The sequence below is a fragment of the Hylaeus volcanicus genome, chromosome 7 (assembly GCF_026283585.1).
Source record: "Hylaeus volcanicus isolate JK05 chromosome 7, UHH_iyHylVolc1.0_haploid, whole genome shotgun sequence".
Classification (NCBI taxonomy): domain Eukaryota; kingdom Metazoa; phylum Arthropoda; class Insecta; order Hymenoptera; family Colletidae; genus Hylaeus; species Hylaeus volcanicus.
The window spans coordinates 15,108,693-15,133,361 of NC_071982.1; the positions used below are offsets into that span (position 1 = coordinate 15,108,693).

Below are 24,669 nucleotides of genomic sequence, written 5' to 3' on the forward strand. Positions count from 1 at the left end.
TTCGAGTGATTTAATTGAAACCGAGGTGGATTTCAATTATCGGTACTTTGTATATCCAGAGACTTTAAGAATTAAGAACTGCAAGATAACTTGGCTGAAAGTGGTTTCTGATGGAGTTACGAACGTCTTTCTCGGCTTGACCGCTTCACTTCCAACGAAGTATGTACAAGATGGAGAACATAATTAGATTACCTTAGGTATTTTCGCTACTACTAAATCAGTTGAGACCTTTTTTTTTTAATATTATACTTCAAGGAATACCTGTCCAAGTTTTGAAGATGTTTTTGTCGTGCAATACAATCTTTATTTTCAATGTTGTATTCCAAATATTTTTTAGTGTATTCGTGTTCCGAACTAGGACCTCCGCCTTAAATAATAATTATCGAATGCGATTAATTCCAGTTCATCGCTATACTAACCGGTCCAGCTCCGTTCACCTCGGCAGTTATGCAAAGATATGCAAAGCGAGCGAAACCTAGCAACAAACAGAGGAAGCATTCGCGAGAGGTTTCATTTTTGTCCTAGCAGCAGTTGAAGCTGTTTATAAAGGAACGTTAAGCACGAGTCTGGCGCAACCATGATACTGTATCAGCTAGAAAAAGCAGCAGTTCGCGTTGCTAAGAGAGCACGTATACATAATATAAGCGGTAATGTTCCTCGAGAGAATCCCGTTAACGCCATTGATAAGGCGGCCAGCACTTTCCTCTGCAATTTGCCTTTAGATACTATCTGCGAATTAGTTGTCGTCGCAGAGACACTCTGCTAATGATTCTGCGCATGTGCGTCTTAGATGATAACTTGCGAAGCTTTTTCATCCGTTTGAAACTGCTTTGTTTAACGCGTGAGTAGTACGTTGTGAAATTATTTGGTCGAATAACGTACAACGATAGAGGCAAATAATAGAGTACGATATATCTAATATATAATTAATATACAAGGTGTAGAGGGTAGCTGAGACGATTTCGAAGAACAATTTCTTTTGCAAAAAGGTCGGATGAGGCTTTGTTTTTGAATTATTAACGAAAAACCACCGACCAATCGCAGCTGCCGAATAGCGCGCCCTCGAACCAAGGACGCTCGTGATTGGTCGGTGGTTTTTCGTTAATAATTCAAAAACGATGTCTCGTTCGACATTTTCGCAAAGGAAATTGTGGTTCAGAATCGTCTCAGTTACCCCCGATTTTTGGTTCTTACACTAATTCTGGGACACCCGGTACGCACTGGAAACTATAGCGGGCTGACTTTTGCTAGAAGAAGATCCAGTGTATCGGGTAGCTACGGGAAATTAGAGTGCATGGTTAACCCCAACGGAGTGCCGCAGGTTGCCACTTGAGGTGGTTGATTGTCGTGGACGACTTTACCGGACCATCGTAGATAGCCACTAGGGATTGTTAGCGAGCCTCGTAACTTTTAATAACGCAGTATACTTCAAGCGACAGAAATACTGTACAGCCTAGATAAACGCAACCTTCATGATTGCACGAGAACGTTGTTCGTTGCATCGTGTTCGTAAATGGAAGGGATGACCATTTAGAAACGAGCTGTTACGTCTGGACAGGACCGCGTGGGTCGCGCAGCGTTGGCCAAGACAACTCGTTGCTTTATTAAATTGCTGTAACGCACTTGTTTTCAAATTTATAGCTACGAAAAAAGGAAGGGTCTGGAACGATCAACCCTTGCGGGACGATTTTTGCTGGAAATTCCGAGACGTAGAAGGTGTGAATTCGAAAATAATATCAACATTCAGGTGGCTTATAGGGAATGTTTGTTCTTTTGCCTGAAATTTAATTTTTGCAACGAAACTAAACATCCTACGAGTAAACTCTAAATACAGAAAAGTTTCGTCTGATCATCCCCTATAAGTTGATATTTTTTAAAAATCGTCATCATTTAAAAATTGATATTCAAAGATGTATCGATTTATGTTAATTTTAAAAGAATAATTATTTGACTCGACAATTTGTACGTTTGTTAATTTTTATAATTTTTTTCCCATTTATTCACATCACACTTTACGCTGTACAATTTTATGTTATCTTACAGTGTAATTGAATAATACGTAGAACAACTAGTTAAACTATCAAATGTCAAAACTACTCTGTAATTTAACTGCGACGGGAATCGTGCGCTTTAACGATGGCACACGGTATGCGGTGGGCGTATGTTTTTTATATTTGCATACGCCACAAACGCACCGAATCCGCCTGTCTAGTAATTATAAAAGCGTGCAATTAATCTTCCACGAATAAGAGGGGGTCCAATTAGGTTACCGCTAATTATTCCTCCGCGTCCATTTGTATTGAATGATCGTTGATGACGCGATTGAAGAATACGTTATTAAAGAGTGAGAAGCACACGTATTCCACTTCGGATCAACGACGAGTGTAACGAAACCTACAATTTCACGACTGGCGAATACAGGAAGGTTTGCGCTCGGTCGAAAGTTACGCATTCCGAGCAATTCCTATAAAGGTAGCAGCTGCGGGATACAGAAGTACAAAAATGGTTATGGCTCTGGAACGAGGCTAAACGGGAAACATGTTTGTATGAATTGTTTTCATCGTTTCCTCTGTTTCCTGTGCGGCGCTGAAATAGGCTCCACGTGTTCCGGGCACACTTTATAAGTAAACATGATAGCAACGTACGTTAAATAATACGAAAAATAATAGCGTCAATATTGATTCACCAGGCGTTTATTGGAATTTTATGTGTGATAATTGTTTTTGAGTGAGAGCGAGTGGGGATGAATGTTGGCATATTTGAAGAGTGTGTTGTTAGGTTAGATAGTGAACGAGGTTATATACTAATATTCATTATATTAAACAAAAAGAGTGTCGTGATATATTCCACCCACATTATACACATACAGGAAAAGAGTCTGAAACAGTAATTTGCCAATATACTTCACGAATAAAAATGCGATAACAAAACAGTCAAAGTTCCGACGAGTAGCGGAACGATCCTAAACGATTCGAAAAGTATCTCCGATAGCGAAGTGACACAGAACTATTTAATTAAGCGAATTAAACGAGGTGCGATTCGATAACGCCCAAGTTTGCAATTAAGCACCGCTCGGAATAGCTCTTAATAAAGGAGCACTGTAACCGATAAATCGTCCTGTTAATATTCCGTTAATGAAGATATTAATAGTTATAAAGGAGGCTGAAACCGGCTGCGCAACGCGAACACAACGAAGCGAATGTCACAATAAGTTCTCCTCGGTTTTCTGCACGACCGACGAAAGCGTTACCGTACAAATTTGCAAATTATTTCGTAACTTTCTTGTTAACGTTAGGAAGCGTAGCTTGCTTTAATTACGGTCTGGAAGTATCGCGTGGGGTTTTGCTCGTGCGGGCAAGCGCGAAACTTCCATTCGAAGGCGTTTATACGATGAACTTATTCGACTTGTTGTTGCTAATTACCGGACGGCCCACCCTGCTTTCCTAGGATCTCATTATATCCTTCATCACGTGTCACGATCAAAAGATTTCTTTAAATCTGAAACAATAAGTTATCGAGAATGTTCCCTTTTTATTTAACTTCGCCCATAATTTAATATTGTCTGGGATAGAATACAACTCGTTCTTGTCTGACCATTTCTCGCCAATTCTACTTACGGACTTCGTTAACTCCTTGCACTCGAGAGGTGACTGTCAGTCACCATTAGGTTTCACCCAGCAAATCTATCAGCAATAATGTTTCTTTAGGTTTAATTTCTTTGGAACCGGTAATGTCCAAAGGTCAGTAAAAGGTGCAGTAAAATCTCAAATTAGTTTGCGATCACGAAACCGGCTACATCTTCCAAGTCAATCTAAGCTTGGCATTCGAGTTACTGGTAGATACCAGAAAAAAAGGCCTCGAGTGCAAAGGGTTAACACCGGTTGCCGCATTAAGGGAATTGATTATCGCGAATATCGTTCGATGTCCGACGATAATCACGCGAATCGTCGAATTCGACGGTCAATCTTCTTTCGCGTCGATACGCCGGTGAAACACAATTCGAAACGAGAGATAACGGATCTGGTTGCAAATGTAATGCAAAATGGGCAGGTTAACGGAATCAGTTCGATATCGCGCAATCAAGCCTGGGACCTGCTAATGAATCCTGTCGCCGAGTCGTCAGCCTGTCATTACTATTAACGTTAGATTCCTGATGAGAAATCGGTGACGTTAATGTGATTTCACGACAAGCCGTGTATCGATCCCGGCCGGTTGAGATATGTGCCTGTCCCTAAGCTTCATTAAAGGGACTCGTGAACGTAATTCGGTTGAATCAGCAATCGGATCCGGTCCGGTCTCCAGTCTTATCTCGATAATCTTACGACGTGATTAACACGTGTCATCGACTTGTCAACAACATCTTATCGAGCCGCTTTTGGGTTAATTAGATACTAATCTTATCTTACTCTTACTATTAGAGACAACGTTTACCCTCTCATTAATTTTCCCTGTGCTTCAATTCAGGCAATGCAAGAATTAATCCGATCACTTAATTGATTCTTTTTTGTAAAATTTCAATGAAATATTAAACAGTACGATCTCTGTTAGCAACATCAATCGCCATTTCCATGGCAACAAATTCTCCTGCAAATCAGAAGTCCTTCGATGTACTGAAATTAAGCTCTCGGAATTAACTTGCACCCATAGAAAGACTATTGTTCATTTTGGAGTGTCCGTGAATAACGAAATGCGATTGGACAAATTTCTATGTGTAACGTCTTCAAATAACGATCAAACGAACCTCTCTCCCTCGGTCGTCGTTAGCCGTGAGAATTCTCAATGAGAGGAAAGTTCTTGTCGATGCTTTTGAAAGCACTCGAAGCTGACATTTCGATTCCGTCGTTTCCCAGGGACGTGATTCGGACCCTGGGCGCGTCGAGGCTCTCGCAATTTAAATTACTGTCTCCCGATGATGAGGAACCGAAGTTAAAACGAAAAGATCGGTATTGACTTCCGATACAATTTTATAAGATGACTGAGCTCTGGCTACGAAGACTCCAAGCATTGCTTTAGCGACGGAGCATTTAGATAGTTACCTGCACAAAAGTAATCTCTGCTTCGGAGATACTAGGTCGGAAATACTTGGTTTTCGGTGGCAATGAGAAGGATGATCAAGGCAAGTACTTTGAGTACAGAAAAGAAGCACGAGTTCCATGGCGTTTGATTACTGAGCGTTTAACAGAATCTTCCCAACGTTTACCATGCAAGCAATCTGGCTCGTTCGTTTGCCTGCTGTCTAAAGCATTTGCGTTCGCGAAGCGGCTACCGGGTGATTTAATTGCCAAAACTAAAGTTGAACGTATTCGTTGCGTATCGCTAACGCATTGGTGACTGATGATGCGTAAATGCGTTTCTCAAAATTTTTCATTGGTCTTATATAAATGTATTCATATAGGAATTTGTTAAACGCGATTCGAAATACTCTGTCGCTAGTACGTTAACAATGGCAATGTTCTAATATCGACGATATAGTATATTCCTCAAAAATGTTCAAAATTAAGAGCGTCAACGTGTCTACGAAATTTACGGAGAAATAATGTCGAATGGTGCGAGAAGGCTCAACGATGCAACGCTTGATCTAGATCGTTCGTTGGAGCTCGGAAGAAGAAATTGGTGGTTGGGGGTGGTTAAATTTGGAAATCTCGTAGTCCACGCAGCACATCCGATCGACTCATTTGTCGCTGAAACTCTCTATCAGATGATTACGTAGACCAGCCGTAAAGTCCGCTGGGACACTGATATGCTGAAACCGCACGGCACTTCCGATTGCGATCGGGTACGTCCTACGGAAGTTGCTGGTAGGATTCGCCGTAGGGATACCAAATAATCGTGTCCACTGAGCCGAGAAGGTAAAAGCTGGGCACGATCTAGGGTCCAGAATAATTTGTCATTCGACCGAGAGGGTATTCCTTGGGGTTACACCACCTTGGTCGTTTAAAAAAGTCGAATTTTTGTTTGTCTAAAGTCTAATAAAATGTAAAGTCGGCAGAAAGATAATTACATTACTGGAATCTAAGCGATAGATTATTCGTGTAATTAAAAAATAGGAAACGAAGAAGGCAAGGTATATTTGATGGAAAGATCTCATGGAGCTCGAAGCTGCCTCAAAAGAATGTGTTAGAGCCAAATGTTTTGCTTTCGTTGCTCTCATTAGACTAAGTTGTATTTTAGTAGACGAACCCTGAGAAGTTTAACACCGAGTATCTCGTAAACTATTAACCGTCTACCCCAGAACCATATATATTGGTGTTACGCCTAACGACCGCAGCTTTAAATACATGCAATTAATCGGCGAATAAATTCCTGATCGTGCGAAACAAATTATTGGAGTAGAAGGGTTCAACGCGGTATCGCATCCGCGTGTACAGTTCAAGCTGTAACAGACTATTATCAAAGTAAAATTATCTAAAACGGGCGCGCAACTTATATATCTACAACGAGTAATCAGAACGCGTAACCGTGTTCGATTAAACATTAATAACAATTACGGTTCAGAATAAGTATTCACTCGAGACATTAATTGTTTAACTTTACACTCCCGCGTTGTAAGAACTTTTATTCTTCGGTTTCTTTACGGGCGAAGCGTAAAGCACCAACATCCGGGGAGAAACCCCTACGTACTTATTGTTAGCATCGATAGTCGAGAACTGCTGACCCCTCGCGCAGTACTGTGCTAAACTCTGGTTAATCCTTTTAGTTCAGGGAGTAACTATAATCACATTCCACCAAACGTTCACGGTACCCAGGGAGTGACTGTAACCACCGTCTATGGAATGCTTGCCGATGCCAAAGGGCGACTATAATTATCAGAGTTTCGTCGACCGCAGCGCGCCATTAGTGAATCGACACTGGCATATCGCAAAAGGGTAAGTTCTAGACATGTGGCATTAGGGAAATTTTGATTGAAATGGGGTAACGAATGGGGTTGAAACTCCTTGAAATAAGGAGTGAGTATTTGGGAATTCATCTTCAAAACTCGAGTTCGTACTTGTGATTTCACCTGATACAAATTCAAAGAACAATTTCACAATTACTTTAAATAATATGTTATTGCTAGACTGCAGGTTTTATGCATTTATGGCGCATAATAATATAGAAAATATACATATGCTATACATAACTTATGTTTATTTATTTTATCTTGCATAAGCGCACGAAATATCGAGTTATTTCGCATAATATTTCAAATAATGTTATAAAACAATTATGAAATATAGTAACGTGTTATTTAAAATTATACTTCGTATTACCTGTTCGTACCTGTTCTCTTTTCGTAATCTCCGCACACGTATACAAAGCTGTCAGCAAGATATCGATCGCCATTGATCGATCGACCGCCTACCCGATAGTTGAACTCGGGCTGAAGCAATTATGAATGCCACGGCGACACCTTTTGACACCTCCGTTTGGAGCCGTGGATTATATTCATCGACCACATGGACCAAAGGCCCTCAATTCGGACCGGTGCGATGCACAGAGCCGCCCCCGCGCCGTTTCCGCAAACGATCGCTACCGATTCCATTTCTCCGATCACCTCTTTTCGAACTACCGACTCGAACCAACCACGGTACCATTCGAATACCGTCAATCGCGACCACCATGACCAACTACATCCGCCATTGACCCAGGGATCGATGGTAATCGAGCGTCACCGGCTGTAACCGGTATTTCGTATCAGACGGACAACTGTAATGGAGGGCTACAGGCCGATCGCGACCGAATGACTGACTGCAATGGAGCTCGCCGACAGCAACTGAACGCTATCGTATGATTTACGCAGTTTTTCGATCGATTGGAAGTAGTCGACAGCTTTTGTTACCGATCAAGCGTGATCATTGTAAAATTACGCTGTAAATTAAAGATCGACGTCGACTATGTATGTTATATATTGCAATTATTGAATGTGAAAAGTATCGTGATATTAAATTTTGATATGAAAGAAAACCCACGCACGTGTCGATATGCTTAGAGGATAAAGCCCCATTGAAACCCTTTATTCTAGACACCTGTGAGGAAATCTTTTGTCTAGAGGCATCTGCTCACCAGACCCAGGATAATTCGTGCTTTAAAGCACTCGGTTCCCAAGATTTGTGGGCTTAGCGGTTCGTGTAAGGCGCGAGGAGATAGCGGCTTAACGTGTCTTTGAACTCGTTTCCAAAGCGAACCTGTAAACGCTTCCAATTAAGTCGACCCAGAGTCACCCAGTCGAGGGAAAATAGACTAATTCGCTACACCTTTACCCCATCCTTGCAACGTACTTTAAACGAGCGAATCTACCGAAACCGAAGAAGTCGATCCGAGAAGCCTTCTCAAACAGTCGGTTGGAACTTGCTAGGAATCCACCAAGTGTCTAACGCCGATTTTGACGAAACTTTGGAGTTCTGCGGACGACCCAGGTGTCAGGGACACATATATCCTTTTAGCTGCGGCAGCGCAAGTTTAAATGGTGACTCATCTCCAGAGATTCACCTTTGATCCTGTCCTTTCCAACTATCAAACTATTCGAAAGTAAATCTTTCGCTTTTTAAAGAACAGATCATCGATCTATATTCAAATTGGAAACAAGAAACAAGGAGTCCCATAGTCTCAGAAAATTTCATACGACTATATTTGAATTCTTTTCGAATTATTCGATTTCAAAGTTAATTAACATTTTTCAACTATCTAAAAAATTTAACTTCTCGTGCGACGAATTATAATACTGCAAAATACAGTATATTACAGAAGAGATTTGAAAAGTACAGCTTAAAACTGCAATATACAGAATATTCAAGCATCAACAGAAAATCCTCTTTTAGATACAAACAGCATGTCCGCGCATAGAACAAACAGGAACTACCATTACAATACCAGTGTAGAAGCTTGGTGTATCCGCAATAGTTGGCGAGGAGCCTTTCTAAATCTCGACCGTCTCCGCCGGACGATGCGCAAGTTGATTAACTGCAATTCACAGGGTAATTCGAAACTCTGCCTCGCAATATAATGCCACCAACTGCCACCAGCTGTCAATCCCGTAGCTTAGGGGATACGAGGGAACGGTCAACCCCATGAACCTCTTCATCCGACCCCTGCGGCACCATTTAAGCCATAGTGATGCCTTCGTGGCGCCATCAGCGCCATTTCCAGTCATCTCGCTGTTCTTAGTATCAAGAAATTAAGTTCCAGTATGTATGAACGCTAACCCTTAGAAGAGCCTAGTACGTCATATTCAGATAATCGTCGCGATCTCTTTTGTAGCCTTGCTGTCTTAAAATTAATAACGTAATCAAAAATAACGAACGGTCTGAATTAAGAACGACGAAAGTCTAATTAAAATAGCAACCGAGGTAAGAGCAATTCAAAAGTCCACAATGGAAAATGAAGCATAAAGTGACTATGGCGCTGGTTTATCAGGCCGGTCTGAAGTTATTGATTTTTTTACCTAGTGTTTTGTTTTCTTACTGCAATGCGGTGGGGGCATACGATTGCTCTTCAGCTAGAAACACAGTGGTTCGGTTATTTGAATAACACCCTTTCCGATAATAGACCATCCACTCTACCACAGCCCTCGTATATTCCGTTTAAGCAAACATTAAAAATACCGTGCGCGATCTATTTCGTGAAATTTACGATCTACGGGGATAGCCGAGGGGACAATTTGCTCACCGTGGCAGGCGATTACATGTACAGAATTCGATTTTCCACGACGTAAGTAGCCACTTTGTCGTTGTCCCTCTTACTCTCTCAATCTCTCTCCGTGGTTCTAAAATAGCTTTCTCACTGTGTTGCTATTGATATCGCGTTAATGTTATGTGGACTGAAGGGGATCAATACTTCGGCACTCTCGATGCCTTTGGAGGCTGAACGCGACCGTGAAGATTCCTTTGTAATAACCGCAAAACCTTTGATGAAGGATTCTCTGTTATCATCAAGCTCTACTTCCTCTGCTTTCGTCATGGAAAGTGGATCGACTTCCTCCGGGACGGTATGCGCATTTTAAGGAATTTCAGTACGGTCTACAGAAGAAATCGAGTTTGGTGGTAGACGAAATACCAGAAACGAAATCTCGGACCCGTCTTCTTGGGGAAGCTGTTACCGTTGACGTTGTGATTTTACATTACGTTCGAAGATTCGTTGTATTTTAACGGGGGACTTATTTCTGAGTTACTAAATAGATTATTTTTGTTAGCATCTTGAGGGGTATTGCCGTTATTTATCACGATACTTTTTAGAATTAAAACAATAAAATATTAAAGCGAGACTGTGTATACTTTATACAGGGTGAATTGAATTAGTGTAAGAACCAGAAATGGGGGGTAGCTGAGACGATTCTGAATGACAAATTCCTTTGCAAAAATGTCAGACGAGGCTTCGTTTTTGAATTCTTAACGAAAACTGGAGTGACAGGACTGACTGGTTTTAAGGAATGGTTTTGACCATTCCTATATATTCAGACCTGTATACCACCTACCAAAAATCGACACGTACTTTCACCAACCCCTTTCACCATTGCTCGAATCAACATGTTGGTCAAGTCTTACAAGGGAAAGCTCAGAAGTGATACTCACCGATTGCAATGAAATTTGGTGCCAGCCAGTTTAGAGAAAAGTTAGTTTAAATATGTAGTAAAAGCCCATGCTAGCCGCTATGCCGCTGACCTATACCACTCGAAGTTGTGTTAGCAATAGTAATAGCATCCCGCTATGGGCTTTTATTACATATTTAAACTAACTTTTCTTAAAAATGGCTGGCCATTTGCGGCTAATATTACAGTTACGCTTATTCTAGATATAGATCTACCACTCTACCAAATTTCATAACAATCGGTGAGTATCACTTCTGAGCCTTCCCTTGTTAATCAAGCAGCAGATTCATGTTTCAATTCGAATTAACCCGTTCGTTGATAGTATCGAGGCGTAACTCACCCGAGTGGGCTCCGTGCGCAGATGTAGCAGGCGCGGGTGGCACCAGGCCGGTGATACTGTATAGCGTCTGACCGCTGCCATACTTGATGCCACCACAGTGGCAGGGTGTCGTGGGCGTAGGTAGACCCTCGCTGCCCCTGGTAGTAGCACCAATCACCGAAATCTCGTCTAGCTCATGGCCGCTGTCATAATGCCATAACCTCGTCGCACTGGTGCTGGCACCACCGCCGCCGCCGCCACTGCCTTCCCCACCGCCAGTATCTCCTCGGCCACCACTGTTGCCTCTGGCACCACCGCTGCGGCCCCTAAGCGACTGCACCAGCCGCTTGGCGCTCGAAGACATTCCACGAAGGTGATCCAGCCTTCCGGTCTTTTCTACTTCCTGTCTCTACCGAAGTCGCTCGTCCACGCGACCGAGGATATCCACCTGTAATTTTTAATTTCAAGGGTGATTATCTGTTCAAACGAAATTGTTCTGTGGTGGAAGCCCCAGTAGTTGACACTATCAACTTTTTAGAGATATATTGTCATTCATGTTTGGTGAGGATACAACAGTTTTATTTTTTACACGCGTTACCGAATCATCGAGCATTTCAGATTTTAGAGCAATACTTCAATCGATACGATGCTATTTTTATAATAATAAGTTATCGCCGATGTACGTCGGTGCACGGCATCCCCAAAACCCCGAAGAGCCACTAACACCAGAACAGGAATTTACTCACCACGCGAGAATATCCGTCCCACCAACGATAGGTCTTCCGGCTGGGAGATCCAGGGATAGCCACGGGCACAGAACCGCGACCGATGTCACTGATCCGAGCACACTGCGACGCCCATGTTCTATGATCGCCACGATTTCGATTTCTTGTATCGCGCGCGACAAGAATCGAATCAGATTTTACGGATACTTGGCAGAGCGACGCGACACGAGCACGGTAATCCCTGGCCAACGCGACACGATCAGCATCACAGGATCAACGCCTAATTTGCATCCTACTAACGGACGATCCTCGACGCGGAAGCACTGGCACACATCCGGCGAGCAACGACGGAAGGACGTACGAGCGGCATTTCACCAGTACGCCGAAGAACGCGGAACGAACCGAAATTCACGGCACGAACGCGTTGCTCCCTTTTCCTTGGACGTTGACTAATCCCTTTGCGTTGACGGAACACTTCCTGTGGGTAGCCTTCGAGAGACAACCGACCGTGCAACAAGTGTCACCCAGCTACGACACTCGTCTCACGTGTTCACCTACTCCTCCTTCAACTGGTCGAGGCGATGCACTTGGGGCTCCTCCTTGTTGTTCACCTCGTCGATAACAGTAGCAACGGCCACCTGCCCTTTGGTCGACGTATCGTGTCGCGACACCTGGAACAAGAAAGTGCGCGTTAGGAATGGCGTCTTACGATCGCCACGGTTTAACCCTTTGCACTCGAGAGGTGACTCTCACTCTAGGATTCACGCAGCAAATCTACCAGCAGTAATGTTTCTTCATGTTTCATTTCTTTGGAACTCGAAGTGTCGATAAAATGACAATCGAGCTACGTCGTCGAAGTCAATCTAAGATTAGCATTCGTGGCAATAAAATGCTAAGAAAGCATCATGTTGCTGGCAGATGCGGGAAAAAAGACCTCGAATGCAAAGGGTTAACACGTTGAGCGCCACGCGTGTCCGTCGTGGATTTGTCCTGCATTTTATTATGAAACATGGTCTTTGAGGGCGCTGATTCCAAATCTAAACTCGAAATTTAGAAATTCTAAATGGCGTATCCAATATGACAGGACAAAACGCGAAAAGTGACTGGAAAGCTGGGAGAAAATAAGGAATTAAGAAAAAAATACTTAAAAGTGTTCTCTCACATAAATTTTATATATAACAAACTTCCAAAAATTTGAAGTGTACCGATCCAGTTGTGCAACAAATAATAACAACGTAGAAATTGTTCCGTCGGGCTAGCTGCTAACATCGAAAAAACTAACTTTAAATTTAGCTCGGCTGCGGAATATAACAAGCGTTCGAAATTACTAGGTTGTTGCAGATAAAATGGCCACATTTTCAGGGAAACCTCAAACTCGTATAACTTTGTTACAAACAAACTTTTTAATCGAATTAAACGCTAACAGATACGGTGCACATCTCCCGACGAGATGCGAGCGTATCCATTGCACGTCATTAATTCATCGAAGTCTGCGTCCGTTGAACTTCATTTCATGAATATTATTATCTTCTTCAAGATGTGATTCGAACGTTTAAAAATGGCATTATTGTTGATTATAGTTGATTACGTGTCCAGTAGGAAAGGTTTCATATTGGAGGTTTCATGTGGATTACATACCGCAATTTTCATAACAAGCACGAATGTATTCCGCGGATTGCAAACGATAGCTCTGAAACAACACATTATAATATCAGTATTCAGTTAAACGAGCACGAATGAAATCTGCGTCGCGTTGAATTTCGATCGTTCAATTAAAAACAGTTTCATGATGTTTGTCCAGTGCATAGGACCGATATTCTACTGCAAAACGTTCGACGACACGTACAACTCCCCGCGATACGGTTAGTTTGCGCAGATCGAGCTAATGGAGAACGATCCAGCAGCAAGAAAGGCAAAAAGAAACAGCGGCCAGCGGTCCGATAATTTCGCCCGCTCGACGCTATGTTAATTACCGGGAAACAAGAACGTTACCAACCGTTTTATTATTCCGTTAGCGAATCGCCATGTTTCCCGGCGCGTTTGATGAAAAATTCGAGTCTAAAAATTGGAATGTTTTCCCTCTATTTGCTGTCAGCCAAAACGTTCCATTCGCCTCGATTTTTACCGTCGTGTTTTCAGCATGAAAATTACTCTCCAACGTAAACACGAAAACATCACCAGATGCCATAGGAAACTACTCTCGCGTTATCGATCGGCAGTTTAAAAAGAAACGGAGACGGAATCTTTTCTCTCGACACGAATCGAACGTGTTTGCCTTAACTCGAAAACGCGATCCGACTAACCCGTGCATAACTTCGATGCTTCGGTTACCTCGTGTTTCTCGAATATCACGAATGGAAAATTGAGTTCTCGTAGGAGGGCCTTGGACTGTATAATTTTCATTCTGTTCCGGCTGAAGACCGGAAGGTTGATGTCGCAATTAGTCTCTGGTCTAATATGCAATGGGAAAAATGCTGTCGTCTCTAACGAGACATTCCTATCGAGAATTATGACACGTCTCGTCAGCCACGCCGAACGAAGAGAAACAAAAGAAAAAGAAACATGTCGGTCATATTTGGGCAACGTACGCAGATAAAATACCCAAGCAGCGCTTCTCTTCCCATTCGATTTACGAATTTTTAGATTTCGAATTGAAAACGTATTTTTATCGAAATAAAACATAGCCTGTGTTACTCTGAGATAATAGTTATTTTGGGTAGCATCGTTAACTTGACATTGTTCTCCTAATACAGGTATAGTTCAAACCGATGTCACGTTTGGAATACTCTGCCAAGTTTCCTCTCGCAGTGTACACTCACTAACTGCTTCCAACGAACTACGCGAGAGAGATTATGCTTCGGTCGTGTCGCAAGTACGCTCGGTAGATGACATCGCAACTACGTTACTCGAAATAACATTGGAAGTGACGGGATCGATATACTATATCAATTTTAATCTTACCCCGAAAAATCTCCGTTTTCGATTCGAGGGTGGATTCGACTTAACCCTCCGCGAGTTCTAAGCCACTCCTGATTTAACGCTTCGCAGAAGCCGGTAAATATATCAACGCGCTTTGTTGGCGGAACCTTTAATATCAGCATGCTTTGTTACTCGCATCTTTACTATCGGCGTGCTTTGGTATATTCGAAGAACAATGGCGTTCCTTGCGCCCGTGTACGAGTGGGCGTTCAAGTGAATTCTTCGACATGAAAGTAAACGTTTAGCCATTGAAGTATTCAGATTTCGCGTCTCGAGCGATCGAGAAATCTGAAATTCAAACAAGCTATGCATGGAACGAAGCTCGAAAATTTGATAACACGAAACTATGTTTCCAGATCCGAAAGCTTTATTCATCGGATACTTTTACTATTTAATAAATTACGTATTCGCATAGTTTAAAGCGCTTAAGCGCTTCTCGCGAAAAGTCCTTTCGATAATGCTTCTTTTTAACGCGGGAAACTTTGAATGTTTCATAAGTTTCGGAACGTAGCAATTTCCTGATATTCCGTTTCCATCGAGTTCCGCGACTTTCTGTGAAGTCAGCCGACGGAACTGAAAGGAGACAACTAAAATTGAATACGGATCTGCGTTTCAACTCGCGGGGTAGTTTCCCCGGTTGTACGTGTCGGAAGATGCATCATCCCGCGATTCAGTCGCGGGGTTGTACGACTTGGAAAAAGTTTGCGGCGGAAGCGGAATCGGCTCGCGAGGAATACCGTTTCCTCGTCGATCCGAACGACTAGCTGTTGTGCAAATGGAATTTTCCACTTTCCCGCGAACTTACGTCGCGGCGATAGTAAATCAGTGAATTTAATCAGTATAGAGGTTCGACGGACGCGGAAATTTCATTCGCTGTTAGCGGAGGTGGATGCGCGCATAAAGTGAAAATGATTAACCGGAAAGCCTCCGTCGTGAAGTTTTCCAATCTCGTAAAATGGTCCGGGCGATTTCGAATGTCGAATTATCCATCGACGTTTCAGGGTCGGGAGGCTCAAGTTTCATTTGGAACGCGCGTAACTTGTCATAATTAAATTTCGGATGGGCTGAATAAATCCTTTTAAATCGGATCTCTATATTCGTCGACGGAAACGGATACGAAAACCACCGAACCGTAGCGCGATTTCCATTTCGGAAATTGAATTTACAAATTAAAATCTCATGTAAACGAGAATGTCGAACTGGAATCTGAGTAATCTTTAACTCTTCGTAGCCCGGTGTGACACTTCACCGGGAGTCTATTTATAGGCTTTTTAATTGCAGTATTTGGCTATTCGAATTTATTTACTGTGTCGATGGTTGTCTGCTTACAATGTTCAGTTTTTGGAAACAGACTTGGCTTTCGATGTACCTAGTAACGATATGGAGGAATTATTGTCAGCCTAGATTGACATATGTTACTATAGAAAGTGTTAAAATAATACAACATCGAACGAATAATAACATGGTCACCTGAAAGGTTCAAAACATCCCCAGGAATTGAATTGATATAATTGATGATAAAATATTGAACTTTTATTTAAAACGGTAGGCGGCTTCGAAAACCGCGTTTCGAAATGGATTTTTCCAACGGTTCCAATCGTCGTCCGACGAAAGCAAAGTGCTTTTCGCGAAATCAAATCAGAACATTCGCAAACCCACTTTACGTAAGCGTTGCATCCGACGCGCGACGCTGCAACGTGTCAACGCAATAGGATCGTTTCCGCTGGGGGGGTCCGGTGAATAATTCGGCCAATATTGTCTGGTATTCCAAAGCGGGTGTTACGCGACGACGCCGACGTCTCGAGAGACATTGGCGTAAGCACCTGTGCGTGCACGTCGACGTCTATAGTTGCCATAGCGACTCTTGCTGGAGCCCGTGGTCCCATCGGGTTCCACTACATCCTGGAATAGACCGTGGATCGTACCAAGTGCTGCGAACAATATTAAATAGCGCGCTGGAGCTACCTTTGTCTGAATCTATTGTTTGCGATTTATTGTGTCGTCGCGATACGATCTGATTGGCTCGGGAGTATTGGTTAAATATCCCCGCCCGACGGGGATAACCGGCAGAACTTTATATTCAACTGGTATTATTTATTGCATTATTATATTGTAATGCATTTATCACCCGAACACGAAACCCCAAAAACGATCGATTTCAGATTTCTCGACGTAATTTTTTAGAAAACCCTCGTCAGATTAAAACTCGTATTCTAAAACTGCCGGTAATAAACGATTTGTCGATACAAAAATTACGCAATCGATCGGAAAAATCCGGTACATGAAATCATTTCTCGGCTCGAATACAAATTGTAAAATTCTATGTTTGGTACACGTCATGTCATCTTGTTGGCACGTTATGTAACGTTATGAAAACAAATGTCAACGGTATTAAAAAAACAAAACGAAATGTTATATTTTTAGATGTTGAAAAGATCGATTGGATATTGCAGAAAAAAACAGAACTCTGTTAAAATCGTGAACGCCTTATTACGTGCTGGTTCGGTACCGATTGCTTCGCATACCGTGAAAATTCATATTATTTTTTATCCCCATTGAAAAACTTTAACAATCTACTCTTTCGCGATATGTCTGACCTTAGAAGAATATTCTATCGCGTAGTTTACTAATTCACCCATTAAACGAACAAAGGAATTCACATATATCATTGCATTTTCAGAACGAATTTCATCATTTCGGTTACGCGATAGCTAGAACAGTACGAAAACCGTAATATTTATTCTTAATCTACCCCTTTTGTTCGCCTCTAAATCAGCACGGCCTGGCGTAGAAACGTTGAGACCTTACCGGAATATATTCGACGCTAATATTTTTCGGAGTTAATTTGAATTTCAAAATGGAGGTAGGACGACACTGCTTGGCGTAGACAGGTTAATAGTGGTCGCGTTATCGCGTTATAGCTTGGGAATAATCATTAAGCCTAATAGATTGCGGCGGACAGCTTCACCTCTTTGCGTTCGCGTTGCATTTTGGATGCTGCGACATTTAAAGACGAGTGGATCGATAATACTGAATCACGTTAGATTAAGTTCAGTTAACCAGTGCGCGTGCAGCGAAATAACAGTCTTGTGCAAATTAATGTACGCTACGCATAATATTCAAATACGATATTCGTGTACAAATTAAATCTCGTCCTTTTTCGAGCGAATTCAATATTTGTTCATTAAAAAAACAAATTCCAACGTTAATCTTTTGACGGATACACCTATGTATACGTTGGCTTTTATATCAATATTAAAGATTATTTATTTTCATAATATCGCAGTATTCGCAAACGACAACACGAAACGTAGTGTACGGGATTGGTCCTGTAGGTAAAGCGGTCGACTGTGGTTCTAATGGTCGTGGGTTTGAATCTCCGTGCCTCGTTTTTCGTTTAGACTACATATATCTAAATAAACGATTAACAATCATTTTATTCAAGCTACAAAAATTACAATTACATTGATTATAATAGATCTCGCGAATTTATAAATACAAATACGTATAAATAAAAATATCAAATTCGTATATTAAGTTTAGCTCGAGTAATATTTCTAACCGCACAGCCACGTCATCTTTCAAACACAGTGTTACGATTTATCCAATTTCGTTGAAGTAGTAGGACATTCCTTGTTCCCAGGTGGTCGTTGTGTGCGCTGTACTTTTCCTAAATTATCATTCGCAGGGAAATGAAGTCTGCGAGTATAACAAGCGGGTAATTCTAACCGCGAGTGTACATAGCGGGTTGGTCCGTTTGCTCGTTCCTTTCAGACCGTATTGCGGACCTCCGTCGTATTCGAAGTGACCTCGAATATCGCTCATAGGGGTGGAAGGTGTACGACCAGGTTGGACTAATAAAGCGATAGAGAAAGAATTGTCTACGCTCGCAATTAATCGTCGATCCAATTGCACGTCGAACTCGATTAAATAACCCACCGCAATGGAGATTGTTTCCCCAGAATGAAGGAGCACTAAATTGACGAATATGGAACCGGACAAAAGAGCTGTGAAATATTGGATAATGTTTAAGTATCCAGGATGGCTTATCGGAAATCCAGAGCTGGACAGTAATCGATTATTTCTTCTATTACTTCTCGAATTGGTCGACGGTATAATAACGATAAAGGTTTCCATTTATCAGTTAATTATTACTGAGGTCACGCTGTAATTAACTATCTATAATTTAACACGATTAATTAATATTTGATGGAGCCAGTTATATTAGAGCCCCGAACATGTACATACCAATAGTTCTCACAGAATGAATGTAGAACAAGGTTTTATAAGAGATCGAAGCACCATGAATAATGTAACTTGGATTTTGATATATAAATAAAATCTTTTTATACCATCGCTGTTCGACAATGTTGACAGAAACTTACTAGTCACTGACATAAGTTATAAGAGCGTGCTCAAATTAGTAGTTGGATCATGGTGTTAGTAACTCCGATAGCGGCCCTGGAAAGGAGTGATAATAATGAGAAAATTGTGACGCGCAGGCGTCGCGAGGTCGTGCTGTCTGCAGGAATGAAGGATCAGGCCGAGGAGTTGGAAATGCCAAGAGTACTATCCGGTGAGAGAATTGCATTTAATTTTGTTAATTAAATTTAGCAGAAGCTCATCCATCACTCTCGTTACCTCTTCCAAGGTATTTTGTCACAGAGTTGAAATAGCTAAGGGTGTTTCAACGCATTAAGAGAGTAAAAAGGTAAAAACTCACCCGAGAGAGTCTTTTGACAGTTCTATTTACTCTTTTGTTGGTTTTCTGTGTTATTCTCTCCGAAGCGAGGTGAATACTGCAGCAATCAGTAATCTCAATTTAAAATCACTTAATTCAGTTTTTTGGAGAGAAAGGAGAGTATCCTTTATTGTGATTTATTCCTTCAGATTTTTGAGGAAGAAAATAAATAATCTAAATTATTTTCACTTTCTCAAATACGTTACCTCCGCGAAGGACATAAAACCTGAGTGTTTTATTTGTCGAAATATTCAACAGCGATCACAGCGCAGAGCCTCGCTGATCGAAAGTACAGAGAATCGAGAATCGCGAAATAGTTTGCTCCGTTGTAAAATTAGCAGCATCGCGAAATGCTTCACCGAAGCCGATAAGTTACTGCGCCAGGCCAAGAAGAGGAGGAACGGGGTCATTCAATTAACTCCGTTGTTAAGTTTGACAGGACATTTAAATCACTGTACGGACAGAATTAAGTAGTCGAAAGAGCCAGCGTACCATTTTATAAAATCCAGTAAAGACTCTCTTAAGAAGTTCGTTAGAATGGAAGCAGAATAATGTCTAGATCGAGCACGCGCCTGCAGCGGTACGCCTAAATTTGCTGAACTAAATTTACGCCCGAACGAGAACAAAGCGGAGCCACATAATAATTTCCCGCAATTCCTTTCCAATCACCTAACTTTTTCGTAATTATATTATACTCGTACGAAATATAAATACTTTATAAATTACACGTCAGTTCATTCTCTTAATAAATTCAACATCATTCATTACTCTACGACTTATACTTTTTCTTTTTTTTTTTTTTTAAAAGGAATTTCACTCCTCAGACGATTACACTAGAACGTATCCTTAAAATAAATTTTAGTAAGGACAATTTCTCAATTCATAGTGTCGTAAAGCTTTTTAAATATCGCTTAACAGGATGCAAACATTCAAGTATATTTAATAAAGTAGAAGGTGGTTGAATTGAAAAGACGGTGAACAGCAATAGTTGGAAACTGATCGTTGCCAAACGGACTACGTCTATTTAAAATGAGCTACAAGTGTAAATAGAGTGGGCCCGCGTGTAAATAATAATTTCACCCCGCAAATACAAGACTCGAGTCATTCCCATCCCTGTTTTCATTTATCCAGCGCTAGCACCGGTCGACTCGCATGCGACTTTGCGACCGCAGAGAAACCGATCGTTATCGCACGAGGCAACGAATTTCATCTGCTACTGAAACTTAAATTATTTACAGTTGTCCTTGCACAGTCAGCTCCGTGAGTATTCGTGGTGGGTGGATGGCGGAGCAGTGCGTATCGTATCCGACTACCACGCAGAGAATCCTGGTTCGAATCCCGGGCGTCTGTCCCAGTATTTTTAAGGAATGGCTAATATGGAAAATACCAAAAGCCTCGTGGCGTAAAGACAAGAAATGGAAAAACAAGATAATAAGGACAAAGAGATGTTATCGTAAGAATGAAACGTACAAGATAAGTGCGATATGGACGAAAATAAATGTATGTCCATGGACTATATAAGTAAATAAACCTGAGTTAACAATATCCCTTCATTAAACGTAATACCGTACACGTAACTTCCTTTTCAATTAGACCTAGGAGGAAAATAAGAGCGCATCCATTTCCTTCCGGCTCCAAGGCCGCTATATACGGAATACGAGGGAGGAAACGAACGATGAAAGAAGAAGAAAAATGGGGACGAAAGAGGAAACTACGGATGAGGGAGAGACGAAGTTGCAACAGGGCTGAACAAAAGAGATCTTCAAATTAGCACTCGATCCCGGCTAATTCACTGGGGTAAGAGTGTTTGGGTGTTTCAATGGTCACTTGGGTTGAAAGCACGTTGAGGATCAATGAAACGAGTACTGTTGTATTAAAAAAAAAAAAAAAAAACATAAGCAGGCCATCTTTCATCAAAGTAAGTGGAGTTCCTGGAGCAGTAGTTTGCGAATTTTTAGAGAACAGGTAACAGTGGTAAATATACACGTGGCAAAATTAAATCAATTTAGTTAGTGTGTAAATAACTGGATGAATCATTCTAAATTAGGATCATAGATAAATTAACTTCTTTCGATTATACAAACAAAAATATTTGAAATACTATAAATTAATAATAAAATGACTAGAAAAATTGTTTTCTAAACTCATTTCGAACGATAATTATCCGATACAAGATTATGATCGTAAAGTCCTTAGGAAGGTTTGTGGAAAGAGAGTTTAAACATAATGGAACCTTTTGCAGAAAACGAAACGTGTTTAATTGACTTTCATCGAGACAGCGGTTGTGGTGCATCGGTGTAAGGTGAAACTGTGTTTCGGTTAATGGGAAAATTAAAGCGACAAAAGGAATTGCGGGGTAATAAGCTTTTAATAATGACTCGAAACTACGTTGTAATGGGGGAGGTCGTGTGCAAACCGGCTTACGAGATTTTAATTCCTTACAAGCTGACGTGACAACGTTACCCTTCTGTCGCAGCGGATAAAAATCGTCTTAATTGGCACACGGACTCGAGATTTCTTTTGTTAACAATTTTAACGGAAACGAACAATTTTAACCCTTTCAGGCCTGACTTTTATTCAAAAATAAACGTTTTAAATGGAAAATACGTGCAATTTCGTCAATCGGTTATTTTTTTTTTCTTTATAATTCCGATAAAAATGAATTAAATAATTTGAAATTTGGCATAGTTATAACTTATGATAATAGGAAGATATCCTAAAAATTTCAAGTTTTTATTTGAACTATTTTCTCTGATGAAGATATTCTTGTAATATTATTTTTAAGCATTCACCCATTAACACTGGCTTCTTCTTTAATCTTACAAATATCGGAAAAAGGCAGCGGCCACGTAACGCTTTACTTGACAAACACGCTAAGTTCAAAGTCAAAGGAACGCATAGAGTAATTAAAGGGAGACTCATTTATAACCACTTCCCCAAATGAATCAGGAAAACGTTCTATAGTAATCATCGTTTGCTAACGTTAGCTTTGCTTGAAAGTCATTTGGAGAAGCGAAGGCAGAGTAAAAAGCGGGAGCAACTTTTTGCTTAAAGAGGGAAATATTTAATTTATCATTTAACCGATGCAAAGTTACTAGAGACGACACAGAATTTTACTCCTCGCAAAAATTTATCTTTGAATTAATAACTTACCATGGCGGTAGAAAGAATATTCTATTAGGTCGTTCACCAAGTTCATTAAATTTCAAAAAGCATAGAATTCGTTTAAGGTCACTTCAGGTTGAAGCTCTCTGAACGTTATGCTCGTATCACTCACTGTATCAGAAGTTTATTAATATCAAAATCATCATTTTATTCGTCGATTGCTCGATTGCGACCGATATTTGCGCGCAAGATTCGCGATAAACTAATTCCGCAGTAACATCACAAAGGCCGCCGATAAATGATACCGAAAAGAGGGCCCCGGATTCTGCGCGCACGCGTTCGCGAATAAAACGAGATAATAATTACGATATGAAGCATTGATCAGAGAGATATAATATGCGCTGGTTTATTTGCAAGCACCGTGGCATGACCACGTCCACTGTCGCGTGAAATCTCGACGGAACCCGTCGACCTCTCGGTCCACTCGCAAAAGTCCCCGTGCGTCTATCAGGTATTATTTATTTCTTATATATTTTTACAAAAGTCTTTTAGTTCAAATGGAAAAATTAAACGGAGTAAATAATTTTATTGTATCCGAAATTAATTTTTGTTCCACGATTTAAATGGAACACCCTGTACGTATACATACGAAATTCACTTTAGACACGTAATGCTTTTTTAATGCAAGGATGGTATATGCATCAGAGAGATACTCAACTGACAGCAATAAAAGAAGTTTATGGAAACGTGCTAAATACCAGAAAATGCCAGCAATGCTGGAAGAAGTTCGAGGAAGGTCGTTCTGTCTATTCCGATAAGAATCGAAGGTTCGTTAAATTCAATGTAAAAGATTTAATGGCCGAGATTGAAACAGATCCGAACAAAACCATTAAAGGGGGCGTAAAGGATTGAAATATACCATGAACTCATTTCGTGTATTAATGTACGAATACTAATGTCACGAAATAGTACTCTATTAGTCTTTGTCGTGTTACAGATTTGCTTTTTTTTCATATTGATTTTTTCTTTGGTTTCAATGAAAACTTTTATTATTAGTTTTACATATCTAGGTAATTTTCTAACTCTTTTATTTTTACTTGATGAAACGTATGTTTCAAGTCAAGATTTAAAAAAATCTAATCGTGTAAAACGAATCGCAATTTTCTCCAAAATATTCATATATTCAAATTTGAATTGCGAATATTCCTACCACGTGACGTCATTATTCGAATAATCCAGCCCCAATATCTAGCATCGAAGGAAGGATATGGCGAAAGTAGATAGAGGAAAGGGCATAGACGATATTTCGAAAATGCTACGGCGAAAATAAATAGGAAATGTATACATCTTCCCGTTGATTCGGGTGTTACAGAAGCTCGATGTAGGATATTTTATAGGCACCGTATAAACAGCAGTAAATTTCGATGGAAGGCCAAACGTTTCACACCCCACGTCCCTTTCTTTCTTCGTGGATATCTTCTGCCAAACCGACTTATCACACCGAATGATATTTATGTATTTCGCATACGTTGACATATTTATCACGTCGACAACTCGGAAAGCACTTGTAAAATTCCGAATAAATATCGGAGACGGTGGGGTTGGTTCATGAATAAATCGATGTAATGATATCGGATGAAGCTGAATATAAACGGATTTGCATGGAGCAAGCGGAGAAATCGGAAAACGCCGGATTCGCGTGAAACTGTACCGGGAAAAATATCAAAACTTACCCGACAAGTGGGGTTCAGATATATAACGTACGTTAACGTATTTAATATACCACTTTCGTGCACGAACCGTACCCGATAATTAGCATTGCAGTCTGATTACATTCCAACTTCAAATTATTCACCAGGCCTCGCTACCTGTTACGGAAATATTCGTACCCTTACCTACATTTCATTATACAGATTCATATTTTACATAAATGTGAAAAATACATTTAAAAAATGCATATACAATCCATAAATGATGATTATCTTTTGCAGGTTTATAATAATATATTATACATTCTTGTCCATAAAATTTATTTAACAGTAATTCGACTCATTGTGGATATTTTCTGCTTAATGTTCTAAGACTTTAATAAAAAAGAATCGCATTTCACGTTTTCATTTCAAACGTAATCTTAACGATTCATGCTTCAAGTATAACTTAAAGTCATCAGGGCACAATCGTCCCGGGTTAGATATTCTAGCGCTTCGATATTCTCCAATTCTTTTCGTTCCCGCCG

At 40.7% G+C, this 24,669-nt stretch overlaps 1 protein-coding gene across 3 annotated transcripts in view; it reads right to left on the reverse strand.

Moving 5' to 3' along the window:
• The window catches only part of LOC128880389 (cyclic nucleotide-gated cation channel alpha-3), a 105,407-nt gene that overhangs the window by 73,405 nt on the left and 7,333 nt on the right, over window positions 1-24,669 (reverse strand). For all 3 annotated transcript variants that reach the window (XM_054130422.1, XM_054130423.1, XM_054130421.1), the window contains exons 2-3: window positions 11,630-12,279; window positions 10,905-11,331 (exon numbers count right to left, since the gene is read on the reverse strand). In XM_054130422.1, the coding sequence (XP_053986397.1) occupies window positions 10,905-11,247 (343 nt within the window). In that variant the 5' untranslated portion in view covers window positions 11,248-11,331; window positions 11,630-12,279. The remainder of the gene's footprint in view (window positions 1-10,904; window positions 11,332-11,629; window positions 12,280-24,669) is intronic.